Source organism: Rhinolophus ferrumequinum, chromosome 10, assembly GCF_004115265.2.
Source record: "Rhinolophus ferrumequinum isolate MPI-CBG mRhiFer1 chromosome 10, mRhiFer1_v1.p, whole genome shotgun sequence".
Lineage (NCBI taxonomy): Eukaryota > Metazoa > Chordata > Mammalia > Chiroptera > Rhinolophidae > Rhinolophus > Rhinolophus ferrumequinum.
The window spans coordinates 88,240,907-88,268,422 of NC_046293.1; the positions used below are offsets into that span (position 1 = coordinate 88,240,907).

The window sequence follows — 27,516 nt, forward strand, 5'->3', positions numbered from 1 at the left end:
AAGCTAGGGAAACCTGCAGGCTCCTAACAGGTCTTTGAAAGGACAGAAGAGTAAGTTGTATTTATGCACATCTTAAATCTTTGCTTGACTCTGAGAGGCTCTGAGGCTGGAAGAAAGAACTGGGCTTTGGAAGTTCAGCCTCCTCCCAGCTCTGTGGACTTGGGCTACCAGCCAGCCTCTCTGGGCCTGGGTTCTTACGGAGACATCAGCCATCTGCCTCACGGCCTTTGTGTTAGAGGAGAGGTGTGAGAAATGGTCTCTTAGGTTGTTAAAGGGAGACCCCTGGGGGGTGAGTAAGGCCTGGGGTGGGGGGATGCAGTCCCCTCCTAGGTGGTCCCAAGGACTAAAAGTCCCGGCCCCAGCCCAGCAGGGTGGGGCCTTCACCCAGCGTCGGTTGCCCCTTGCTCTCAGCCCTGGTGAGTTGGGAGAAGCTTAGGGGCCGGCCTCTCCTGACCCTCCTCCACCACCCTCAGCTGTGTGGTGGACGAGATGGATTTCTCCAGCATGGAGCTGGATGAAGCCCTGCGCAAGTTCCAGGCGCACATCCGCGTACAGGGGGAAGCCCAGAAGGTGGAGCGGCTCATAGAGGCCTTCAGGTAGGACCCCCTGCTGAACCCCTTCCTTCAAACACCCCTCCAAACACATACCTAGGGCATGGGGGAGGCAGAGCTGCTGTTGGGCCTGGGGAACACAGATGCTGGAGGCTCTGTCAGGGGCTGGGAGGAGCCCTCCTGGGGAGGCGGGAGGGGGGGCTGGGCTGCATAGAAAGGAGGAAAGGAAAGCAAAGGGACAGGACCCCTCGAGCTCTCCAGGCTGGAGCAGTACTGGGCCCTTAGGTGGTCTGCATGCATCTCACTTATCCCCACCAACGAGTAGATTTTTATGGAGCATCTGTGCAAGGCTGGTGCTGTAGGGGTTCCGTGGGTGTGTGACACCTGCCCTGTCCCCTCAGTGAGGAAGAGGACCAGGCTGCGGGCAGATCAGGGTGCGAGGGGAACCTCCCTGGACCTACATCCTGCAGAGAGCAGGGACACCTCCCCCCACTACCCCCATTGCGGGAACTGGGAGGGTGGGAGGGGCCTCAGCCTCCGCTCTGTGCACCCACAGCCAGCGCTACTGCATGTGCAACCCCGAGGTGGTACAACAGTTCCACAACCCCGACACCATCTTCATCCTGGCCTTCGCCATCATCCTCCTCAACACTGACATGTACAGCCCCAATATTAAGCCTGACCGGAAGATGATGCTGGAGGACTTCATCCGAAACCTGCGAGGTGAGGAGGTGGGGGCAGGAGGGCACGGCCCGGTCTGTTCAGTGACTTCTGTCTGAGCCCAATCGTAGATTGTCAGCCCAGCGGCCAACAGCACTGGTCATGCATAGCGGCCTGGGAAAGTTGCTTGCACGCCAGGCATCTGGGGGGTTTCCAGGAGCCACTGCCACGGCCCTGCATCAAGCGGCAAGGGCCCTTAGGCAATGCCCTCAGCCTCCATGGAACGTCCCCCACCGGCTGACCTGTAGGCCCCTGGCTCCCAAGCTGCTGCCTACGTGGTACCAGCCCTTCCCACTCCACAAGTCATGGGAGCTCTTAGGTCTTGCGTCCATGTAAGTCAGCCTTGCAGATAACTGGGCATCTCCCAGCCAAGTCCTGGTCTAACTAATATGGTGCACCACCTGGCAGGGACCAAAGAAAACTGTCAGCGTGTGATGTGCGCTCATTTTTTTTTCTTTTTTAGCACTTTAAAAATGAAAGTTATGCATGAACGTAATTTAATGAAGTCAAGTAATTCTACAAGGCTTACTACAAAAAGATTGGTTCCTGCCCTTCTCACCACTTTCCTCTCTCAGAGGCAACCACTTTCAACTTTTTTTTCTCTTTATTGTGTTTCCTCTATATGACTAAATAACATGCTTCTGTTTCTTCTTTTTCCTATTCCTTTTTTTTATTGGTACAAAAATACATGCTGTATATATACATACGGTGTATACATCGGAGAGCTTGATGAATGTTTATATTCGTATGCACCTGTGTAATCACACCCAGGCCTGGATATAGATCATGTCCGTCACCTCAGGACATTCACTCATGTTCTGTCCCATTCGATACCCCTGCCCTGGCAGTAACAACTCTTCCGGGCTTCCATCACCATTGCTTAGTTGTGCCCATCTTGAGTTTCTTTCATACACTGTTACTTGTTCCTTTAAAAAATTTGAAGTATTATCTCTATTAATTTCTGTCTTACTCTGTTCGGGCTGCTATAACAAAATACCACAGCCTGGGTAACTTATAAAACAATAGACACACGTTTCTCACAATTTTGGAGGCTGCAAGTTCAAGAGCAAGGCAGATTTGGTGTCTGGTGAGAGCCTGCTTCTTGGTTCTCGCTAACACCTTCTTGCTGTGCCCTCATGGTGGAAAGTGGGGAACTCTGTGGGGCCTCTTTCGTAAATGCACTAATCCCATTCATGAGAACTCCACCTTTATGACTTAAACACCTTCTACAAGCCCTACCTCCTAATACCAGCACCTTTGGGCATTAGGATTTCAACATATGAATTTGGCAGGGACACAAACATTCACACCACAGCAATTCCCCTTATGGAATATAAGGGTTTAACTCTCAGCCACCTTCCCCCCCATCCCCACTAAAAGTGTGTCGCAGCCCCATTCTCAGTCTAACACCGTTTCTGTGACCTCAGTGTTTATGTTTTTAAGACTAGGTAAACACAATCCAAAGCTGAATCTTAAAGTATACAATGATGATAGATCTTTTCTATTTCTATTTTCCTTGGAATGAATACTTGTGTTCTTTGTCCATCTGCTTAGCTCTATGTACCCGCCATTAATTCATCTGCAAACTCTCCACTCTGTGTCAAGTTCCTCTCAACACATCGAGCCCCAGGAGGGATTCCGTGAGTTCATCTTCTTGGAGCTGTCTCTAGTTCTGCTCTGATCCGGACAGATGCACAGCTGTCATCCTGGTATCTCCCTCCACCGTCATCCGGGGCGCTCCTTCACCTTGCTCCTGTTAGATTCCTGTTTCTTAGATTTCATAGCTTCCTCTTTAAGAGAGAAACTGTAGACTTCCTTTTCCCAGAAAAAAGGTACACTGGAGGCAAATGTTTTGAAACCTTGTGTGTTTAAATGTATCTTTTTCTGTCATCACTCTTGATTGGGAGTTTGGCTGGAAACAGAAGTCTAGATTGGAGACATTCAACTCAGAACTGTGAAGGCATTGTCTTTTAGCTGACAATGCTCAAGAATGCTCTGTCATTCCAGTTCCCGACCTTTTGCTATTATTTTTTTCTTACTCTCTCTGAAAATTTATAGATTCTTCTCTTGTCCTTTGTGTTCTGAATTTTTGTGATGATGTGCCTTGCTATGGTTCTTTTCTCATCTATAGTGCTTGGCACTGGGTAGGTCCTTGAGTCTAAAAACACAAGGAAAGTTTTCTAAATATTGTATTTGTTCATTTTTCCCCCTCCATTTTCTCTGTAGTCTCTTTCTGAAACTCCTATTATTCAGATGTTAGATCTCCTAGTTTGATCCTCTAATTTTTATTGTTTTATATCTGCCATCTTTGTCTTCTTGTTGACTTTCTTGAAGATGTCCCTCAGCTTTATCATTCAAGTCTCCTACTAAGTTTTTCATTTCTGTTGTCATAGTTTTCATTTTCAGTAATTCTTCTTTTGTTCTCGAAATGTTCTTCTTTTATAGCATTTTACTCTTGTTTTGTAGATGCAATATCTTATACATCTCTGAAGATATTAATGTGTTTTCATTTGTTTGTTTTAGCTTTTTCTGCTTGCCTCTATTTCTTCTGGTTTCTTTTTTCTGTTTTTCCATACTTCTTTCTCTTTTATGTTATAGATTTTTCATATGTAGTTGCTCAAACTTGGTTGTTCATTCACGTTTCAGAGTGAGCCACTACACAGCTGATTTAAAACTCTGAGTATGGATAGGACTTCTTGACAGGTAGGCTTTCTCAAAGGGTGGTTTAGTTGAGCTGTTTCATTGAGGGACCCCCTACTACAATATCTTTAGATATTTTCTCTTGTGCTGGTTGATTCCCAGAAGACAAATGTCCAATCTGTTGCCCAGAGGATATAAGTCTGGCTGCCAACATTCTGAGATCTTTGTGGGTAAACAGGGTTGGGGGGGGGGGTCTCTTAATGCATAGACATAGCTCCATCTCTCAATTTGCAGCCCAGACTCCCACCTTTGGCTGGGCTTGGGGGTCCCAGCCCAGAATTCCTGGTTCATCCCTTCCAGAGGATAAACCCTCAATGTTCTACTGGAATGGAAGAAGGGATAGAGAGATTTCAATGCTTTCTAGACTGCTTTTCAACCTATTTTCTTGTTTCTAGCCCACCTTCACCTCCACTTTAAGTGATTCCCATTCCAAAGCCCTTTGGTGGTTCTCTGGTGGCTTGAGTGGCTTCAGCCTCTCTGTTGGTTTCACCGTCTACTTTCTCAGCTTTGTTAATCATCCACTCGTTCATCCACTTTCCAGGCCCCATGGTGCCATTGCCTCTTCCCCTGTTCTCTTTGTCTTTGTGGGTGTAGTTTCTTTTAAAAACTCCTTTTTACCAGGATATTCAGAAAGAGCAGGTATGCGACCTGCCATCTTTACCTGGGAGCCTCTGAATATTCAGTCTTGATCCCTGCTTTTTTTTGCCCCCAGCCTGATTTCTTTAAGGCCCCCAGGGGTGCTGCATCACTCATTTCCCCACCTTTAAGAACCAAGTATAGATGTGGAAGAAACAGGGTTGCTTATAAAAGGTGAATGTCCTCTCAGTCGTTAGGAAAACTCCTTTGAGGACATTTGCCAAAGTTGTTTTATTTTTCATTTTTCCCCTCTTATCAAAGCTTATAGTCATTAAAAAAAGATTTAGAAAAAGTAGAAAATTTTAATGACCTCTGTTTCTGCTTCCAAAGAAATTTGTTTTCGTGTTGGTATATTTCCTGCTAGTAATTTTTGTTACCAGAGTTTTGTCCTTACTATGAAGTAGGAGATGGGTAGAGGGTCTCCTTACCTGCATTGCCACAGAGGACAGCCCGGCTCCTCTTTACTCCACATCTACACCCCCATGCTCCCAGTGAGGGAGACTCTTGTCAGCCATTCAACAACCAATCACTGAGCACCATGCTCCCTACTGGAGGGGCCTGAGAAGGGGCAGATCCGAAAGAGAACAAGAGAGAATATTGGACTTCAAGATGCTCTCATGGTGGGGTGGGGGATGGGAGGTTAGACCACTAAATGGAGGGCTAGCGATCTGAAGAAGCACAGGCCTGCAGCAGGAACATGGAGGCTGTATTTGGAGATGAGGAAAAAGGCCTGGGAGGTGGGAGTGGAGGTGCTGGTTATGGAACAGCAGGAGATGAGGCTAGAAATGTGTGATGGGGCCATATTATAGTAGGTCTTGTGTCTGGCTAAGGAGTTTGCCCGTAATTTAATGGATATGGGGAGCCAGCCATTGAAGGCTTTGGAACAGGGATAGGGCAAAATCGAGGCCACTCTTTAGGACCATCAGTCTGAGAGGGAGCTTCCCCTTTCTGGCTCCAGGCCTCTAACACCTCCTTCCTCCACCTCCCCACCTCCCTTCCCACACTCTAGGTGTGGATGATGGCGCTGACATCCCTAGGGAGCTGGTGGTAGGTATCTATGAAAGGATACAGCAGAAGGAGCTCAAGTCCAATGAGGACCACGTCACGTATGTCACCAAGGTGGAGAAGTCCATCGTCGGCATGAAGACAGTAAGTGCCCACTGCAGAACAATACTCACTCTGGGTGTCACTTCCTCTCCTGTGGCTGCTAAGCACCCCCATATCCCACCTCCTTTCATTTCTCTTTTCCTGACATCTCCCATTGTCCTCCTTGCCTTTCAAAAACATTTTTCCATTACCTGTGCACTTAATAGTTATTGAGTTCCTACTTTGTGTCGGGCACCGCACCCTGTTTTTTCCCCTTGCCTGCTTTCCTCATTGCCTCTTGCTCCCAGATACCGCAGCAGGAGAGACTGAGGTGAGATGTCAGGGTTGCAGCATCTGGCCAGATGGGGAGGTTTATTTAGTGCGGGATGCATACTGGGCATTCCTGGATGGTCCTCCTGAATAGAAGACAGGAAGTGGGTTAAAGTGGGCTCAGACTGTGGCGTCTCAAACCATTAGGGCACCCTTAGTATTGCCTGTGTTGCAGGCAGTATGTTCAAGATTGCAGTGCATTTTAAGGTGATCATTCTCTACAGTGTACTACTCTACCTGTACGCCGGCAGAAGCTCTTTATGAAGCTCTGTCTCCATTTCCTCCTCCCTGGGTTGCTGACACAGGGACAGTTTGGGGACCTCACCTGAGGCCGTGCACTGGCTGGTCAGCCCAGCCTGCACAGGGAAGGCCCTTTTCTGCCCAGAGCTTGAATTGCTGAGGTGTCTGTCTGGTTTGCAGACACCACTGGAGTAGATTGTTTTACACCCTGGAGCAGATTTGAGGTGTTCCTGTGCTCCCCTCCTTCTTGCATACTTGTGTTTAGGTGTGTCATGGAGAAAGGGGTCGGGGTGACATCCTGCAGGCCGTGCCTGGGATGTGGGTTGCCCTCAAGAAGGTCTTGGAGGGAAACAGATTGACAGTGACTGGACGTGAAGTGTCTGAAAGTGCTTATCAACCATCTCCCATCCCTTTATCTCCTCATTTACTCCAGCATAATGAGCCCTTCTCCCCAGCCTTGCTCCCTGACAAGCATGATGAAGGGGCCAGAGCGCCAATGAGGAGAGAGGAGGTTTAGGGTCAAGTTCAGGTCCTGAGAAGGGCAGCTACCTGCTCTTCTGGGAAATGGGTGCTGTGGGGCGGGGCGGCCGGCGTGAGCTCTGGGGCACTTCCTGCTGAGCACATGTCTCTGTCCAGGTGTTGTCAGTGCCCCATCGTCGCCTGGTCTGCTGCAGCCGGCTCTTTGAGGTGACGGACGTGAACAAACTGCAGAAGCAGGCCGCACACCAGAGGGAGGTGTTCCTCTTCAACGACCTGCTGGTGGTGAGCGGGCTGGCCATGGGGGTGCCTGCTGCCCTGCTCAGCCTTAGCAGGCACCCCGAAAAGGGACGGGGAGGGGCCCTCCCAGATTTCACACCGAATGCTGTATACTTAGTGGATGATTTACCTTTTTCACGGCACTTTCACATCATGGGGCGTGAGGCAGCTCAGGCAGAGAGGATCATTCTTACTTAATAAGTTATGAAACTGAGGCACAGAGAGGTTAAGTGATCTGTCCATGGTTCCACAGTCATGGTGGAAATGAACTACCGTGTTTCCCCGAAAATAAGACCTAGCCAGACAGTCAGCTCTAAAGTATTTTTTAGAGCAAAAATTAATATAAGACCTGGTCTTACTTTACTATAAGACCGGGTCTTTAATATAATATAATATAACATAATAATATAATATATATATAATACCGGGTCTAATATAATATAATATAATATAATACTGGGTCTTATATTAATTTTTGCTCCAAAAGATTCATTACAGTTGATTGTCTGGCTAGGTCTTACTTTCAGGGAAACAGGGTAGACCCCAGATCGTCCTCCCATGACATCGGAACATGGGGCAGGGAGGGCCCAGGGAGGCACTTCATGTCCCGCAGCTGGGGAAGGGGGTACGTGGGCCTGAGCAGAGCACGCGCTGTCCCCAGGCTGGGAGGATACTGGGGGGGAGGGGCGTGTGTGCGTGCGTGCATGTAGCACATCTGTGTGGTGCTCCTTTGCTCTTGAATCCATTCCACACGTGTTTAATGAGTATGCACTGTGTGCCAGGCAATGTTCTAAGTCCTGGGAAACAGTGGTGAACAGGATCTGGTTTCTGTCTTTCCCTTGTACCCCACACCCTCTCTATCCATGAGTCATATTGGCACCACCTCTAAAATTATCCCAAATCTATCGAGCCCACACTAAGGGCCATCTTCCGCAGAGCCAGGAGTGAGCCTTCTAGAGTGCAAATCAGGCCTGTCTGCCACGCTTCAGACCTGACCCTGGCTTCCGGCCGCCGCCGAGGGGCCTGCAGGACCTCTGACCTCATTCCCTGGCTGCTGTCCCTGTTGCTCTGGCACCTTGCCCCAGAGCTGCCTCGCATGAGCCAGGCCGGTCTGTCTCCGGCCTTTGTTCTTGCAGCTCCTTCTGCTTAAACACCCCGCCCCCCACGCCCCACTTTTGCCCCACTGCCTCCCGCCTTCATTCAGGCCTCAATTCAAACATCCCCTTTGCACGCAGGCCCTCCCTGTCCACCTACTAAGGAAGCCTGCCCCGTCACTGTCCAGCCCTTACCCTATTCTATTTTCTTCAAAACACTTCTCAGTTTCTGGAATTACCTTCTTTATTTATCCATTTCTTCACTTTTTTTTCCTCATTATGTTTTCCTGACTCTGATGGTCTTCCTCCACCATAGCGCAAGCACCCTGAGGGCAGGGCTGTCTCTGTCTCCCATTCTCCTGTACCCAGAGTCCAGCTCATAGAAGGTGCTGGAGAAATATTGGTGTATTGAGCACCTGGCTGATGGAGCTTTCATTTTAGTAGGGGAGGGAGAGTAAAAACAAGAATTGCCAAGATAAACAAGGTGATATCATCCTGAGAGGAAGATGCTATGAAGACAAGAAAACAGGGTGAGAGGATAGAGAGTGACTGGAGTTAAGGTGGACGTTTCTGTTTACTTCGTTTTTGTTTGCTTTTAAATAGGATGGTCAAAGAAGGAATCTCTCAGAAGGTAGCATCTGAGTTAAGATCTAAGTAATGAGAGTAATCCCACCATGAAAAAAGCTGCAGGGAGAGTTGTGGAAAGGGAAAAGCATGTGCAAAGGGCCTGCGGTGGACTGAGCCTGCCTTGTTCAATCTACAGAAAGGAGGGAAGCGTGGCTTGAGCATAAGCCATAGTAAGGCAGGGACCAGATCGGGGGGCAGGAAGTATGGACTGGCTTCTTCTAAGTGCAGTGGGAGTCGCCACTGCAGGGTTTTATGCAGTGGAAAAAAAAATTGATACAGTGGGTGTTTATATGTGTGTGTGTGTACACGTATACGTATGTGTGTGTGCATGTATCATAAGTATATAAGTGTGCATGTATCTGCGTGTGTGTTTGCTGTGTGTTCATGGTTATCCCGGGGAGTTCACACATTCACGTGTGCACATGCATGTGAATACCCACCAGTGCGTCTCTGTCTCCCTCTTGGACAGATTCTCAAACTTTGCCCGAAGAAGAAGAGCTCCTCCACATACACCTTCTGCAAGTCGGTTGGCCTGCTGGGCATGCAGTTCCACCTCTTTGAGAATGAATGTAAGTCTCAGTGGGCCCCAGAGACATGGCAGACGGTGGTCGGAAGGAAGCTGAGGATTGTAGGACGGTGGAGGGGCAAGCACGCTGGGCTGGCTCCAGCCTCATGCCTCACCCGCTGCTACTCACGGCCCGTGGGCCTGGGCTCTGGTTTCCAGATTACTCTCATGGCATCACCCTGGTGACCCCGCTCTCGGGCTCCGAGAAGAAGCAGGTGTTGCATTTCTGTGCCCTGGGCTCGGACGAGATGCAGAAGTTTGTGGAGGACCTGAAGGAGTCCATTGCCGAAGTGACCGAGCTGGAGCAGATCCGGATAGAGTGTAAGGACACGGAGCTCCCCAGGGTCGTGAGGTGGTGGGCAGGGAGAGGGCCAGCTGCCCGTCAGTTGGCTGGCAGACAGACATGATTCTGACTCCTTCCCCCACTTTGGGGTGAGTGTGAGGTAAGCCGAGGACCCTCCTGCCATCCAAACCCTCACACATCCCCAGCCCACGGTACCATCACGGCCCCATGTGGGTGCCCTGCTCTTCATGTTTCTTCACAATTTATTTCATTTCTTTCATCTCTTTAATCTTGAATCGTTCCCTCCCCGCCACACACACTTTATTTTTCATAACGTTGTCTTTTTGAAGAGCCCGGGCTGATTTTCTGACTATCCCTTATCTTAGAGTTGGCTTTCTGTTCCTCTGAGGAATGCCTTCATGCTGGATTGTTCCAATTCAGGCATTTTGATACATCTAGTGGTTACTGGTTGCTTTTTGGGTTAAGAAAAGAACAGTGATGACCTGCAACCTATGCCCATTTGCAAGCTCTTACTGTTTAAGCAGTGCAATGGCTTCAGATAGCCTTTAAGACAAACAAATAAGGATGGATTCAGAAAGTAAAACAAAAAATAAAAATCGACTTCAGGTCTGCCTCATCTGGCCACTTAGTGGAAAAGGGTTTCCAAATTCACATAAATCCATTAGGCAACAGGAAAGGCAGTGGGAGTTTCTGAGCAGGCGTCCAGTATGACCAAGTGGTGGTTTTTAATCAGCATCTTGGGTCACCTACTATGTACCAGGCAGTTTGTTTATATTCCACTGATCCTAACAGTGGTGCTGCAAAGTAGGTGCGTTCATCCCCATTTGACAGATGAGACTCAGAGAAGTTACGGGGTGTGTCCAAAGTCATGCAGCTCAGAAGCAGAGGAGCTGGAATTTGCATGTAAGTCTGATACCCAGCCAGGTTCATGGCCTTTGTACTCTGATAGTGCGAGAAGAGGTTTTGTTGATAGTTTCCTAAGAAAACAACTAAATCAGGTTAAAACAAAAACCCACCAGAACAGAGTATAAAGCAGGTAACTGTTTGGGTGGAGGAGTGTATAAATTCCCTTTCTGTACTCCGTTGGCCTACCTGAGTTCCGCAGTCTAACAAACAGAGTCTTTGCAAGGGCTGGGCTGGATACTCAGAGATGCCACCTCGGCTGTTGACTTTGAACATTCTCAAGGGGACACCCTGAAATGGCTTCTCTTCTCTCATTGTCAAAATGTCACAGATGGCTCCACACAGCCCTGGGGGGCCAGACTGGGCCAATGGGCACCAGCATTGCTGGAAGAGGCACCTTTCCCCCATCAGCCAGGGAACAGCACATCATATCTCTCCCCAAAGTACAAAGGGGTCGATATTGCCAGAATCTGTATGTGCAAGGGTACATGTCCTCTCCTGCTGTTTAGAGGGCAGGAGAGCAGGGAGAGAGGCTCACATCGGGCTCTTATTCTTCAAATGGAGAGGTACCGTATTTCCCTGAAAATAAGATCTAGCCGGACCATCAGCTCTAATATGGCTTTTGGAGCAAACCTTAATATAAGACCTGGTCTTATTTTCGGGGAAACACGGTAATTCTTGCCACAGAGGTGAGTAGTAGTGTCCTCATTTTACAAATAAGGAAACTGAGTCTAACAGAGCTTAAGGAAGTTGTCCAAGTTCACAGTCAGTGACAAAACAAGATCTGCTCCCAGGCTCGTTGGACTCCCTACCTATAACTACGATGCTGATTCCTCCAAAGCCAAGAGAGCCCCACTGCAGGGAGAGAGAGGACTCTCGGTTCAGTAAAAACTCCTTCGTATTGATTGATGGTGTGGGCCAGGCAAATCAGGACAAATTGTTTTGGTTTTGGGGTTTGCAGACTGGTGTCCCTGGATTGTAGACAACCAGAGAAGCAGAAAATGGGACCCAGGAGAGTTGCTTTAATAAAAGGAACTTGAGTTATGTCTCCTGGAAGAGAGAAGCTGAAGGAGTGATTTAATAATGCCTGTCAAATCTCCAAGGATGGTAACTGGCAGGTCTCTAGTAGCACTGAGAGAAGAACAGGAAGGAACGGGTTTGCAGTCTAGTGAGAGAATTTCAAGTGGAGTCCCAAGACAGCCGCCCTGCCATGCGGGCTGTGTGGCACCAGCAAGCCCCCGGGCACTTGTGGTCTCCTCCTGGGGAGACCTCTGAAAACCCCAGGAAGCGCAGCGGGCTAGGGCGGCTCAGTCGTGGGGGAAGCACGGTGGGCAGGCTAGCTTAGCTGTCTCCAGCCACTGCTGAGTTCTGCTGTGCCAAGTGCTTCTCGCGCATTGTCCTAAAAGCTACTATTTATTGAGCACTTGCCGCAAGCCAGGCCTTGTTCTAAGTGCCTCAGTGTATTTCCTCATGTAATCCTTTTAATGACACTGAAGTGGTCTCTGCTGCCCCTCAAATGAGACACGGAGAAGTTGACTAACTTGCCTACACAGCTAGGAAATATCAGAACCAGGATTCAAACCCACACAGCCTACCGTCTTCTTCTTAACGTCTTCTACTGCCTCTCTGACATTCAAGCTCTGACAGTTCATCCCCACATACAGATGAAGAAACGGAGATGCTAGAGGGCATTTAACTTGCCGTGAAGTGGGGTGCCAGATTCTGAGGCCCATGTTTTGCAGCATGTGTTAGGGATTTGTCCTCTTCCTACTCTCCTTGTCCCCTCATTTCTTCTTCCCCTCTGTGTGGTGGACGTTAGGGTTTCTCCCTGTTCATAAGCCTCTCCATTCCCTAGGGGAGCTGGAGAAACAGCAGGGAGCAAAGACGCTCTCCTTCAAGTCCGGAGGAGCCCAGGTGGACCCACAGTCGAAGCAGGGATCCCCTACAGGTGAGCCTGGGCTCTGCTCCAGACTTCCAGACCCCAGGCCTGAGTGGCCAGGGCCTGGGCCACGTGGAAGCCACTCGCCGCCCCGGGCTTGGGTTCCTGGGAGATTCGGGTGAGGGAAGTGCTCATTTCCATGGCCGTCTATTCCTGCTGAGGGGCTCCAGGCTTAACCTCACGGGGCCTTAGGAGTGGGAGTAAGGAGGAAGCGGAGAGACTGCACTAAGGCGGGTCCACGTGAGACAGCCAGGCTGAGTGCTAATCACCTGGCCCAGGGCGGATGTGTCCTACCCTCCCACACCTGGGCTCTCTGAAGACTGCTGGCTCACTGGGGGTGACTGAACTCTTCACTCCCCATGAAAGAATCCAGCTTCAGGCTTTGTACTCCCTTAGCCACTTTCTCTAGACTTGCTTCCTTCCTCCCACTGACAGCTGGCTACCTCCCTTCTCCTTGTTCTCCCCTACCCCTCCCTGCAGGGAGCACGGGAGGACTCACCTCCACCTTCGCTCCACCAGGCCCAAATGAAAAAGAATTTGAAGGAGAGGTGGCATGAGAGTTAAATCCCATCCCAATAGAAGCCCAGCACAGTGCACTCATTCATTCACTCAGGCATTTATTCTTACACTGAACATTGACCAAGAACCTGCTCTGTGCCCCGTGCTAAGCCCGGTAAAGCCAGGGTCCAGCAAGACATCAGCTTTGAGCTGAGAAACTCCAGTGGGTTTCATGCTGGTCCACAGCCCTCAGTGACGGCCAGGATGCCGCGATGCTGTGACAGACAGCACCACAAGATGGGTCATACCAGCTGGGAGATGGGATTCATCTTCCAAGCATGACTTAGGGCTCTTTTAGCTGCGTGGAGATTCTCACTGTGATGTCATCTCCGTGAATGGGTTTGCGAACCATCATGCATTCATAATTCTCCCTCCTGCCTGATTTTCAGCTGGCCCCTTCATTTCTATCAGGTCACAGTACTTGGGTCGCTGCTTGTGTTCGCAGCTGTTTAAACTCCAGAGCCGAATCTCAGCTGTGACTGATTCCCTGACAGCCCACCACACAGCCTGCACCCCAACCTGCCTCTTTTAAGCTGCAGCCCCCGGTCAGACCAGGATGTGTGTCTCTCGAGGCCTGTCTATCAGGTGCCTCCATATGGGGTGCTTCTTGGTCCCAAACATGGCACACCTCCCTCTTGTGCTGCTGAAAGCAGAAGGATGAGCACAGCTTGGGAATTGGCACCCCCACATCCCGGGGGTGTGAGAAATCAGAGGAGCCCCGGGATGCATGCTGGGCAGGGGGTGATGGAGCCAGAAAAAGTCATCAACCTGTCCCTGGGGGTCCAAAGGGTCCCCGGTGCTGAGCCTGTCCAGCCAGAACACCCGTGTAGCAATTACAGAGCTCTGGTGAGCGCCAGACCCTGTGGTGAGTGCCGTACAGGTCTCAGCTCACCGAATCCTCACCAGTCAGCTAAGCAGCAGGGATGGGAATAAAAAAAGAAACATGGCCCCTCCCTCAAGGAGCCTGTACTTGAAGGAGACTGATTAATGCAGTGCTATGACCAGGAGAGCCTTCCTTGTGTTTCTGGGAGCTAAGAACCAATGCCAGCTCATAACCAACTTGCACAGTCCACGTTGGGAAGGCTTCGACTGTGAGTGAATTAGGCTCAACAATGCCCACGTCAGGAGGAATGTCAGAGATCTTCTGCTCTGTGGAGGCCCAGAGAGGGGTAGCATCTTGCCCGAAGCCACACAGCTGTTAAGTGTAGGAATTGGGCTCCAAGTGCCAGTCCACTGCCCCGGGGGTGCATCTCAGTCAGGAGTGAGTCTTACTCCCCACACCCTATAATTGCAGGCATGCTCAGTTTGGGAGTGTGGCAGGGGGCAGGGGCTTGTACTGGGACGGGTGGAGAATGAGCCCTGTGCTCTTTGCATTCAAAGCCAAAAGGGAAGCTGCCCTGGGGGAGAGGCCTACAGAGAGCACGGTGGAGGTAAGTGGAGGCCTGGTTGCCCAGGTGAGTGATTCTGTGCCCCCGCTTGTCCTTCTTCTCACCGTCTCTGTTGTTTCTCTTCTCAGGTATTAATCAATGCCTCCCCAGCCCGACTCACCACTTTACCAATTTCAAGAGATACAATTAAAAGTTACTGCTAGCATGAGTAATGCCATGGTCCCAGCGCCTAATTAAACTGCAGCGCTTTCTCCCAGCCCGCCAGGCTGGCTTGCCCCAGCTGATTGCCCTCCAAGGCCCAGGACCCAGACTAACGCCATGCAGATGGAGCCCATGTGCCTCCACTGCAATCCCTCCCACACACCCCCAAACCCACGTCCTCCGCACACTGCTCACGGATCCCCTAAAACCTGCTAGATCAGAGAACCCAGCATTCCCTCTCCCTCAAGGCCTCCCACCCTCCGTGAGGGAGCCTGGACCCCTCCGTAGAGTCACCTTCCAGGATGGACGCTGCCCTCCCAGGTGCCTCTTAGGGAAGTTGGAGACTTGAGAGTGGGGGGCAGCTGGGAAGGTGGAGCTTCTCCCTGGAAGAGCGGGTCCATCTGGAAAGCTGGCCATGGGGTAGGGATGTGTGCAGCTGAAAATGAGAAAGAGTAGGATTGCATTGTCTTAGGGTTTTTCTGGGGGACGAGCTTATCTATCTGAAGACTATCCCTGTTGGAGGGAAGGGAAGCCGTCCTCAAGCCACGTAGGAAGACACTGGGGAAGTAACAGCAGCAGCCAGTCCTTCTCAGGCCCCAAAAGTTTCACCTGGGAGACATGCAGTTGCCCCTGCAAGCCTTGCTGGGCGCCAGTCCTCCTGCACTGGCTCCCCTTGAACCCCAGTGAGCCCCTCATTCCTTTTCTGCCATGCCTCCAGGGACCACTAGCTGCTCACACAGACACCTCCTTTCCCAACCCCCTCTCCAAGTGGAGGAGCCTCCACTTAGAGGTCTGAGGGAGGAGCCCTGCCCACCAGCCTAAACTGGGGGAAGCCCCAGAATACCCCAGGGGAGCCCAGGTCCTTCTCTCTCCTCATGGTCCCCCACCCCCCACACACCTGTGTCTGGAGGAGGCACCTTTACACGGAGGAGCTTCCTGCCCCAGCAGCTGACAAGCCCCCAGGGTGGGTATTCCATCCCCTGCCCTCTCCTCTCCCCATCTTCCTGCAGCTGCCCATTCTCTAGCCTTGCAGATAAACACACAATTACCAGCCCTCCCATTGGTTCTGCCAGCCCTGCCCTTGCCTTAGCCTGTCCTGCATAGGGAGGACAAGCAATCTGATGGCCCGTTCTCCCCTCCCGCCCTGCCCAGAGGGCCATGTGGCTATCTGCAAGGCTGCCACTCCCAGCTAGCCCCAGGGCCCTGCCAGCCTCTGCTCCCCTGCACAGAGGGCAGCCTCCCTGCCCTGGCCTCTCAGCTGAACCCCCAGCTCTCTTGTCCTCTGCCCTCTCTCTGTCATTCTGTCGTTGCCGTGCCAGGCCCCTCCGGCAGGTGCTTCTCCATCTTCTCTGAGCTGTTCTGACCTGCTACTCATGTTCCATCGTCAATCTCTTCTCTCTCTCTCTCTCTCTCTCTCTCTCTCTCTCTCTCTCTCTCTCTCCTTTCTCTCATCAGCAGGGAGGTGAGAAGGGGGTCAGAATGAGAGAATGTCTTGCTGTCATTTCCTGCTTTTCACATACTATTAAAGATAAGTGAGCAGGCTGAGGTGAGGAGGCAGGTGGGACAGTGGAGGTGGACTCCGAAAGCAGGAGGTGAAGAGGAGGAGCAGGATGAAACCAGGAGCTGTGGGCCACGTGGGGGGCAGCTGGGAGAGGAGAGAGGAGGTTCAGTGAGTCTGAACTGGGGCAGCCGGGCGTCTGCCTACAGAGGGGCAGCTGTAGTGTCTGGGGAGAGAGAGCAGCAGGGACACAAGCCCATGTCTGCTCTCAGCCACTTTTCTCTGGGGGAATAACTCAGAATACAAGCAAGTGGGGAAAGGAGCCGGTCCCCTCCCGCAGCGATGGACAGAGGCCTTCTGCCTGAATGAGGACCACAGAGGGCTCCCCAGGAGGAAGGTGGGCCCCAGCCACGCTCTCAGCCTGCCCTGTGTCTTGGCAAGGCAGTGAGCGGCCTAGAGGCTCCGTCATTAGTTTGGGGGAATCTCAGTGCTGCCAAAACTGTAGGTTGAGAATGAAGAGCAAAGCTTGTAGCAAGCTGAGCATGGCACAGGGGGCTTGTGAATATTGAAGAGAAGAGAAAGAAGGGGGCTTGGGGAGCTGTGGAGAGGGAAGCAGCCCACTGGGAGTGCACAGACCTGGGAATGGGGGGGAGTCCCCACAATTGCACCTTCTGCCAACAGATAGGGTTCGGAGCTGCTGGTTTAAGGCTCTGAGATAGTTTTGGGCTGGGCCATCCTGGTCTAGGCCTGAGGATAAGGTCCCCTCCCTGTAGCCTGGGTCCTCACCCCCATGCTCTGAGCAGCTGGTCCTGGGTTGTGGTACCAAGGAAAGTAGGAAGCATCCTCAGAGAGAAGGGCCACCCCCCAAAGGGCTCAGGCGTCAAAAGGAGGTTGTGGTATTGACATACCACATATCTACAGCCTGGGAGCTTGGGGTAAGGAATTAACCCCTCTCCTTCCAGAATCCTTTAGCCTCCCTTCCACCCATTTTTTACCCCTCCCCTGTTAGCAAGAGGAGGCCAGGCTGGTCCACAGTGACCTCCACGGTCAGAGGGAGGGGGCCCCCTCCTCATGCCCCACCTAGGGGATAAAGATTAGAGTCCTTTCTGGGTACCCTTCCTGCAGCAGAACAAATTTAGCCAAGACCCAGGTTGGGCCAGAAAGGCAGCTGGGGACCTGACTCTGGCCTTGGCTCTCTGGACTGCTCTTGAATGTGTGGTTGTAGCCTTGGGGAGTCTGAGAAGAGGGGGTAGGTCTGGATCACCCCTCCAGTGTCCCCGGCATTCTGGAGTTTGGGTGCCTTCCTGGTGTCAATGATAACAATGAGGCTTCCCCTCTAACAAAGACAGGGGAGGAGAGGGGCTGCTGGGCCCTGTTCCTGTGTCCTCCCTTTGTCCTCCAGTCACCCCTGGGAGGCGGGGAGGGAGCAAATACCCTGCTTTTCAAGCTCAAAGGAGAGAGGAAGGTGGGGAGAAGTTTCCCATGGCCCAAAGCCACCCAGCAGGTCCCTGAAGTCAGAGTGCAGAGCTCCTGACGGTCATCTGGTCCAACGGCCCCTCTCACAGATGAGCTGAGCCTGCTCGCGGCCGCGGGCGGAGCACGCCAGTCTCTTGACTGTACCCAGAGTCGGAGCCTCTGTCAGCAACCATTTTTCTCCGAGTGGAGAGATGGGGTGTGGGTGAAGGTGAGGGCTGAGAGCCCCTAATGGGCACAGGAGCCAGGGAAGGGGAGCAGGGAGGCTCAGGGTAGCCAGTCCTAGTAGCTGGGAATTAGTCTTGTAACATTTCATGCTTCTTTGGCTGTTTCTAAACTAGGTGTCAATTCACAACAGGCTTCAAACGTCCCAGCACAACTCCGGGCTGGGGGCCGAGAGGGGAGCTCCGGCGCCACTGCCAGACCCGCAGCCTAGCCCCCTGAGAGAGCAGCCCCCGCCGCCGTTGCCACCACCGCCACCCACACCCCCAGGGACCCTGGTGCAGTGCCAGCAAATTGTCAAGGTCATTGTCCTGGACAAGCCCTGCTTGGCACGCATGGAGCCCCTGCTAAGCCAGGCTCTCTCCTGCTACGCCTCCTCCTCCTCCGACTCCTGTGGCTCCACACCCCTGGGTGGCCCAGGCTCCCCAGTCAAGGTCATCCACCAGCCCCCGCTGCCCCCACCCCCGCCCCCCTACAACCACCCTCACCAGTACTGTCCACCCGGCTCCCTGCTGCACCGGCGCCGCTACTCCAGCGGCTCCAGGAGCCTGGTGTAGACTCTGCCTCCATGCTGCTGTCCCAGGAGAGCTGTCACCAGGGTCCCTGGACTGCACCCAGCGCCCCTTCGCTGCTCCTCACACCCTGGCACACTGCGTTCCTGGTCACCATCACCGTCGTTTTGGGAAGAGAACCCCAGTCCCTGGCACCTGGGTTTGCCTCACCCGACCATGCTTCCCTTATTTAGTTGAGCACCTTGCCCCCAAATCTGGAGACACCACCGCACTGTCCCGGACCCTACGCAGCCAGGCACGGCCAGGCCTCCTCATCTTCCTGCCACCCCTCACCACATGGACCGTGGACTGAGAGAACAGGAGCTGAGGGCCTACCCAGCTTCTGGGTCGAGTCTGTTGGGCCCTAGGCCTCAGGCCGGAAGGGTGGCGCGAGGGGCTGGGAGCCAGTGCCTGAGCACTGGACAGAAGGTGGCTGGGCTCCCTGCTCAGCTTTAGGGGCTGCACTGGGTAGAGGAGGGGCACCATGGATCCCTGGAAGGACTAGGGGGTGGGAGTGTGAGGAGCGGGGCTTTCTCTGCTGCCCCTGCCCCCTCCCCAATCTTGGCAGTCTCGTGAGGCTGCTCATCTGTCCCCAAGGATGTTGGCTGTCCTGACCATGTCCTCCCCCTCTTCCCAGGGCCTTCTCTTTCTCAGAGAAGCCCAGGGCTCCCTAGACTCCAGGAAAGTTGTGAGAGAGAGAGGAGAGAAGGCAGACCACTCTCAGCTTCTTTGGTTCAATTTCAACAAGGCTGTGGAATCATGAGGTCATATCTCTACAAAATGCACCTTCCTGGAATTTTAGTTCCCTAGCCCCAAATAACACCCAGCCAACATAAGGTGTGCACCGCCGTAAACAAACACGTGTGCGAACCAGGTTAACGTCTCCCACTGTGGAAGTGGGAATAGGGAGAAGGGGCCGTGGTCTGTCCAGGGGCAAATGCCACCTGGTACGCCCTGTGGACGTAGACTTGGGACTGAGACAGGGCTCCTTCTTGCATGCCTTCCGTGGCCTCCGAGAGGGGTTTGGATGCAGGAGTGGGCGAGAGACGCGGGTGCTCCACAGGCACTTGCATTTCCCTTGCTGTCATCCCAAACTCACCTCTCAGCCTTTACATCTCCCCCATCCGCCTCCCTAGGGAGGCACCAGACCTGCCTCCTGCAGGAGCTGCTCAAAGAGTCCCTCCACCCTTAAAATGGCAAAGGAGAGCTAAGTGGGGCTCGCTGACCTACGGGGGCCAAGCAGAATCAGGGAGTCAGCCTTCCTGTGACTCCACGGAGCCTGTGCAACCCCCGTCAAAGGCCTCCGGAGGTACCAGGCCCCCAGGCATGTACAAGCCAGCCTGGACCGGTCCTGGGCCATCGGCCCATTGCTGTCCTTCAGTGAGACACCCCCTCCTACTGGGAGCCTGTTATCAAAGCGTCCCAAGAGCTGACAGTGGATGTGGGCCGAGTCTAAAGTGAATTTGCCTCTCCTCGACCCACACCCCACTGCAGTCCCGTGGGCTAGCCAGGAGGCCCCGATGCTTCTCCCGCGCTCAGAGCTTCCAGATGACCTAGTTTTGTCCATTTGTGTGTGGTCACCAGACGTCATTATGATGTCACCCAGTGAGTTTATTTCTGGCCCTGTCTTTGTCAGCCCGGTTTCCATAACTTGTGACCAATTTACAGTCTCCTCCCCTGTGGCTCCCCAGACGACCTGCTTTTCTCCTCGTTGCCTTTCCTGTGTGTCTTCTGTGACAAGGACACACCAATCCGAGCCTTTTGGAACGGAGTGGCTGACAGATGGTTGCACGAAGTCAGACACCTCTGATGCCCTTGGCCAGGGCAGGGATTGTCCCTGAAGAGTGACAGCGGGGCAGCAGGAGCAGAGTGGTGGCAATGGGAGTGAATGAGGGGGGCTGGAAACAGAGTGGAAGTTACAGATGGGCATCGGGGAGTATGAGTTATGAAGGAAGAGACGTTCTGAGGTGGCTAACCATGTTTATGGGGTGCGGACCATGAATGCCAGGGGATGGTGAGAAGGGGCACAGTCCCAGCCAGCAGGCCTTGTCACCTGCTCACATCATGCTTCTAGCTGACACAGTGCCCCCCACCCGTGTCAATGGGCACAGCCCTGGCCCCTCCCCCCACCTCTGCTGCAGCCCTGACTTTCCAGACGGGGACCAGCAGAGGTCTTAAGGCTGGCACGCGGAACCTCTCTCTGAAGACCCAGATGCTCGGGTAGTGGGGTTTACCCCCAGCTGCTGCGGGGGCTGCCCTGGGCCCCACTGTCAGCACTGGGAGTCCTGGCCTAGGATGCAGACCAGCCTGTGCTTGTAGAACACAGGGCAAGCCTGAGCTGTGAGTGGCCTGGGGCGGGACGCAGCGGGCCGCCACCACTGTCAGGGAAGCAAGAGTTCCCAGTGTCTGCATCCTCCCTCTCCTGGTCAGCAGGCAGGCTAAGGTTGAGACCCTCTCTGTCACCATCCCCAGAGCCTAACCCTCAGAGACTAGGACCAGCCTCCTGCCCCCCAGTCCTTGCAGAGGGTCCAGCTGGACATGTTCACAGGCCCTCCTGCTCTTCCAAGGCTGAGGGGCAGTGCAGTGCAGACTGCATCCCCGGACACAGCCCCCTGGATACGTGTCCAATTACCCCAACATGGCCTCACTCTATCTACTCTCTAGGCCTTATTTTGGGGGACCTGTGCCCCTCTCTCAATTTTATCCATTTAGCTCCAGCTCCAGAATCAGGAGTGGAAATGAAACAAGCTTTCCCACCCACTTTTGAGCAAGTCCCACCTCTAGATCTGGAGCGAGGCTCTGCCCGGGCAGCTTGACCTAGAAGCCTGCCTGTATCCAAAGGCACACACATTTGTCAGCCCTGGGCCCTTCACCCTTAAAATCCTTAACCGCCACCCCACCTGTTCCCCATAGCCTGCCAGAATGTCTCTTTGTACCCAATAGGCTTCCCTGATAACCATCTATCCGTCTGTCCCTGTGTTCTGCTGTACATACCTTCTTGCTGCACCCTTCCTCCCTGCATACACCCCTTCGCTCCGCTGGAGAGAAACCTCTCTAGGGAAAAGCAGGGTGGCTGCACCCAGCAACTAAGCCAAATGGCAAATATTTTGTAACAAAATAGCCCAGAGGTATTTTATCTGTTCAATTCATAGTTTTAGAGATTATATTGAAATATGTCACTTGAACAAACTGTCAGTTGTGTGTCTTTTGTTCTCCAAGAGGGAGGGCCCACCTTAAATCTGAAGCAAGAGGACATTCCAATGCCCTCAGCCCTGGGGTCTTTAAGCGGCAGCTGGGCAGCCAGGCTGCTCTTCTCTGACCATGGTGACGTCATCCCTTCTCCCAGGGTAAGGTCCTTCTGAGCCACCATGTGATGGGACAAGGAAGTGCTGTCTTATATTAGATGAAGCTTGGGTACGGGGCTCATCTGATGGGTGGGCAGTGGGTCCAAGCTGGGGGTGCAGGGCCAAGGAGTTCACACACACTCACACTGAGCCAATCGAGAGGGCAGGTTACAGTGGAGAGCAGGGGCAACTTTGGAGGGGAAGCTCCGTGACCGCCAGTGTGCACCCAGCACGGCGAGAGGCGATGGGCTAGAATCCCACCTGCCCCGCTTGACTTCCTGTAACGGAGAGCGAGGGTGTGTTGGGGGGCCTGGGTCCCACTGACCGTGGGGGATCATCTGCCTCTGGTTGTTTTCCCCAGACGTCAGCTCCTGAAGCCCTACCTTGTAATCACAAGGTCTGATTTGACAGTCCCTGGGGTGTACTCTTCCTGCCATGCAGGGGGAGTCAGACTCAGGTGGAAAGATTGGGGAAATATTGCTGAGAAAAGTGCAGGGAGCCAGAGAGTGCAATGGAGCAAACGTTTACCAAGCCCCACAGTGTGCCAGGTCCCCTGTTGGGTGCTGGAGGGGATACCAAGATTCTGCAGAGGGCGATGACAACAGCCAAGTGTCTGTAATGCAGGAGAGAAGACTGAAATCAGGGCTAGAGAGCGACACAAAGTGCTTGGCGAGCGTTCACAGTCACGTGCCATGCTCAGATCAGGCTCCACAATAGGGACTTGACACGGAGTGACTTCTCCTGGCCAGGGAGAGAGGAGAGAGCCTTCCAGCAACGCTGAGGCATCAGAGACACTGCGCTGTGGGAGAAAAGCAACTGGCCAGGAAGGCTGGTCCAAGGACACTGGAAGAGAATCCAGCTCTTCTGGTACCCAGAACTCTGAACAGCCAGAAGTCTTGACGGTTCCTCAGGCTGCGTCCCCTTATCCCCTGTTAAAGTGAAAGGCAACGTGACTTAACCCTCCTTCAAGGAAATGGGAAATTCCAGGGAAAGAAGGGGCCAGCTATGACCTGTCCCGTCCTGGGAACTCTTTGACCCAGGAAGCTGAGAACTGGCCCCTTGAGAACTCAGCTCAGCCCAGGCCTGGGAGAGGGCTGAGGGCCAAAAGGGCCTGCTGCTGTCTGTGTGGGGACGTGGGGCAGTGCCACCATTCTCCGAGTCTTCTGGCCTCTGAGGTCATCTAGGAGGAATGACCATCCGTGCAGTAAGAGAAGGAGGCCGTTCTGTTCTGATAGAGCCTGCTGGTGTTTCAGGCCCCTCTGGGTCCATCTGCCATATGATGGAGAGCTGTGCTCAGTGCTGCTCCCTTGTAGTGACCGTTTAGATGGGGAAACTCAAAGTCATCAGCCATTGACTTGGAATGTTTCCAGTAAGGGGCCCTGGATTTGCGGGATTCTGCCTGAGAGCAATGGGCCAGAACAAGATGCCAATGCTAGAAGTCAGGGAGAATTCAACAAGCTCATGAACACCTGGCATGCCCCAGGTAATGGTCTGGATGCTGGGATGTACAGTGAACGGGACAGACAACGCTCCTGCTAGCCAGGTGTTCCCATTGGGTGGTTCCGTCAGAAGTCAACAACTGGACCAACTATTTTCACATAGCAAACGGTGGGTGGTGCAATAGAGGTGATGGGGCTATTTTAGAGTGAACATTCAAGGAGGCCCTCCAAGAAGGCAGATTCAACAAGGTCAAGGTGAGGTCTGAGGGCAGGTGAGCCAGTCAGAGACCACCCCTACAGGGAGAGTCTGCAAAGGACTATTTCCTGATATATGAATTTACTTACATGAAAATTCTTACTAAATCTTACTTAGATGCATTTAAAAATCACCTTTGTTGAGAAAATGATAAAACTGGGCTTCTAGAAAACCCAGGACAGATGGTCGCCATTACCTGTGGGAAAGGAAGTGGGTTGAAAGCAGGCATCCAGGCCGCTGCAGAAGACAGGGTGGGTAAGGGGAACATTAAGGGCTGGGTCCTTAGTCAGACCCCGGCAACCAGTGCAGACCCCAGAAGACAAACAGCGGCAGGAAAATCTGTCTTGAGCAGCTCCTGAGGAGCAGGCGCCCACCCAGGGCTGGCCAGCCTGTAGGCTCTTGGTCCACCTCCTCCCCATTCCCCCAATCCAAACGGACTCAGGTTTGCTATTTAAAATGATAACAGGATGGACCGTAGCCTATTACCCGCCACTCCTGGGGTTGAAAACCCTTCACACCCCAGCGTGACTACATAAAACTGTAGTAAGATTGATTTCTCCTACATCAGGGCTGGCAGAACACCACTGCGGGCCTTGGCACACCTCCTCTCCTTTCCCCAGCTTTGACAGACGTGCCTAATTGATCAGAGCTGTCCAGAAGTCACCATCAATCAACATACGTCGACACCAGGATGAAATTAACTTGCCACCCAGCCCTGTTGTCCTCATTGAGCCGCCTTGAAGGACGCATTTCAGATGGAGGTGGTTCTAGAGCAGGAGGCCTGAGCTCAAGCTGTGGGCTGTGAGCTCCTGGGCCCAGGGAGAAAGGCTTCACGGCAGGGGCTGCTGACCCTTGGCTTCCTGTTCTCAGATTGCTCATGGAAACAAGCTCTGGGAGGGAATCCTGCTTTGTTCCTTAGCTCACTAATGCTCTGCCACAACCATGCTCAGGGCTGCTTTTTTCAAGGACTCCCTACTCGGGCAGCCTGTCAACTCCCTGTACAGTGGGTCCCCTTACTTGCTCCAGATACCTCCCACCAATTCCCTCTCCTCTGACCCACAGATTTAACAACTGAGGCACAAGATGTCAGCCGGGGCACAGATGCAGATCGGGAATTCCGGGGAGACGGCACTCAAAGGGACCCTCTTCCCCAGGGCAAAGCATGGCCTAGAGAGGCCACCACCAGGCACTGCTGGCCTGGGAGAGACCCTTCAGGGGGCAGGTGAGATGTTCCCTCTAGGGAAGGTGAGGCCCAGACAGAGCCCCGTGGCCTGGAGTCGAAGGCTGAGTCCTCGTCTGCTCCTCAGACGAAGGCAGCCAGGCCCAGAGATAGGCCCCACACCCCAACTTGGAGCCAGAACTGGTCCTACTGGGGAAATTCCATTCTGGAAGAGGCTGGAGGATGAGGGAGCTGGGCTGAGATGAGGAGGAGGGATGGAACACTTTCTTCACACCCGCCCCCCAGGCCCCCTGCAGGCCCAGATGGTTTCTTTCCCCAGAGAACCAGGCGCCCTACCCCACTAGCCAGCCCCTAGCACCTCAGCGCTTCCTGCTCCCATGACCCTAAAAAACGTCAAGGCAGGCCCTGGAAAAACTGTGGGAACCAGCCACAGGGCAGGAGGGACATCACCGGGAGATCTGGCTCCTGTTCCGTATTCCCAGCTTCCCTGGACAGACATGCACATGCTGCCCGCTCCCGCCGTGAGCCCCAACCCCCTTTCCTTCCAAGACCTCTGGGCTAGGAAGTAGCCTCCCTCCCTAACCCCACGGGAACAGAAGGCAGGTGTGCAGGAGCCATCTGTGTCCACTGTCACAGGGAACCACAGAGTCCCTGAACGTCAGACCTGGAAGCAGAAGGCCAGTGAGTCCAGCTGTTTCCTTTTATGGATAAGGAGACTATTTAAGCAGTTACAAAAAGCACAGCCGAATAATCCCAAAGTAAACAGAAGGAAGGAAATCAAGATGAAAGCAGACATAATGAAATAGAAAATGCATATACAATAGAAATGATTAACAAAGCCAAAAGTTAGTTCTAAGAAATGACTGATGAACTTACAAATCTCTGATAAGACTAATCATAAAAGAGAGTCAGCACACACACATAATCACGAGGACATGCTACCTATACTGCAAATGTTTTTTAAATAGAATACTACAAATAAACGATAAACCTATGACAGGAAATTTTAAAACCTTCATAGGATGAACACTATCCTGGAAAAATATCTTACCAAAACTCACTCAAGAATAAATAGAGGCGGGGACAGCCGGGTGCCTCAGGTGGTTGGAGCTCCATGCTCCTAACTCTGAAGGCTGCCGGTTCAATTCCCACATGGGCCAGTGGGCTCTCAACCACAAGGTTACCGGTTCAACTCCTCGAGTCCCGCAAGGGATGGTGGGCTCCGCCCCCTGCAAGTAAGAGTGAACTCAGCACCTTGAGCTGAGCTGCCGCTGAGCTCCCAGATGGCTCAGTTGGTTGGAGCGCGTCCTCTCAACTACAAGGTTGCAGGTTCGACTCCCGCAAGGGATGGTGGGCTGTGCCCCCTGCAACTAGCAACGGCAACTGGAGCTGGAGCTGAGCTGCGCCCTCCACAACTATGATTGAAAGGACAACAACTTGACTTGGAAAAAATCCTGGACACTGTTTCCCCCAAAATAGTCCTATTCCCTTTCCCCAATTAAAAAAAAAAAAAAGAATAAATAGAGGGGCAACTGGCTAGCTCAGTTTGTTAGAGCGCAGTGCTCTTAACAACAAGGTTGCCGGTTTGATCCCCACCTGAGCCACTGTGAGCTGCGCCCTCCACAACTAGATTGAAACAACTACTTGACTTGAAGCTGATGGGTCCTGGAAAAACACACTTAAATAAATAAAAGTTTACAAAAATAATAATAAATAGCAATTTTGAGGTGTATACCCCTTCAAGAAATTTAAATGTGAAGTTAAAAATCTAGCCACACCCATCCCCTAAAAAAAACACAAGGCCAGATAATTTTATAAAGTTCTACTGTACATTCAAAAAGCAGGTAGTTTCAATCTCTTATTAACTCTTTCAGAGGAAAGAAAAAGAAAGAAAATTCCCAAACTCCCTTTTATAGATTTAATGTAACCTTATAAACAAAAACTAAGCCAAACAAAAACAATGTGGGAAAGGAAAACTACAGGACACTCTTGCTTATGAGCATAAATACAAAATTCTAAGCAAATTGTAAAGAAAGTGAATCAAGCATTGACCGACTAACAAAAAAAAATGATGCACCATAACCAAGTTAGGTTTGTCCCAGGAATGAAAAGATAGTTAAATATCAGAAAAATCTGTTAATGTAATTCACCACATTAACAGATTAAAGGAGAAAAACTATATGATCATCACAATAAATGCAGAAAAGCAATCAATAAAATTCAACACTTATTCTTTTTTAATTGAGATGTAATTGACATGTAACATTATATTAGTTTCAGGTGTGCAACATAATTAGTATTTGTATATGTTGTGAAATGATCACCACAATGAGTCTAGTCAACATCCAATCAACACTTATTCTTGATTTTTTGAAAAAAAACAATCTTGGAACAGAAGAAAACTTTGTAGCCTAATAAATGGTATCTTTCAAAAATCTACATCAACTGTTATACTTAACAGCGAAATGTTAGAAATCCTTTCAAGGTGAGGAAGGAGAAGAGGATGCGTCCTACCACCACTTCTAGTTACCAAGTAAAGGTAGACAAGAAAAAAGCACGAAAGGAATGATGGTCAGAGAAATAAAATTGTCATTATGTCCAGACATGAAAAGCTCCAAAGAATCAACAGGAAAAAGACATTAGAATAAATACAGATGAAAACCTGCAGCTGCTTAGGGTCTGTTCCTCCTCCACCCCACATGCCTGATCTGGCTGCTCTGTCCTCATCCTCACCCTCCTCCTGGGACCCAGATGACAGAGGCACTTGCTCAGGGCAGAGTGAGCCAGGGAGGGTGCAGGCCCCCTTCCGACGTCCACACTTAGGAGTCTGAGTGGAGGTGAGGAAACTGAGTGGCGCTGGTGGGACTTGTCACCTGCTACTGTGTTTCCCTGAAAACAAGACCTAGCCGGACAATTAGCTCTAATGCATCTTTTGGAGCAAAAATTAATATAAGA

General features: G+C 52.0%; 1 protein-coding gene across 6 annotated transcripts in view; it reads left to right on the plus strand.

Annotated features, from left to right (window-relative positions):
• The window catches only part of IQSEC3 (IQ motif and Sec7 domain ArfGEF 3), a 100,543-nt gene extending 79,021 nt beyond the window's left edge, over positions 1–21,522 (plus strand). For 2 of the 6 annotated variants that reach the window (XM_033117365.1, XM_033117368.1), the window contains 9 exons: positions 474–596; positions 1,108–1,274; positions 5,617–5,756; positions 6,900–7,025; positions 9,210–9,309; positions 9,465–9,626; positions 12,368–12,460; positions 14,390–14,439; positions 17,911–21,522. In XM_033117365.1, coding sequence (XP_032973256.1) covers positions 474–596; positions 1,108–1,274; positions 5,617–5,756; positions 6,900–7,025; positions 9,210–9,309; positions 9,465–9,626; positions 12,368–12,460; positions 14,390–14,439; positions 17,911–18,348 — 1,399 coding nt within the window. In that variant the 3' untranslated portion in view covers positions 18,349–21,522. Of the gene's footprint in view, positions 1–473; positions 597–1,107; positions 1,275–5,616; positions 5,757–6,899; positions 7,026–9,209; positions 9,310–9,464; positions 9,627–12,367; positions 12,461–14,389; positions 14,440–14,525; positions 15,563–17,910 lie in introns of all 6 variants that reach the window. The other 4 variants (XR_004424146.1, XR_004424145.1, XR_004424147.1 and 1 more) reach the window with 4 other exon arrangements.
• Positions 21,523–27,516: the final 5,994 nt, after the last annotated feature.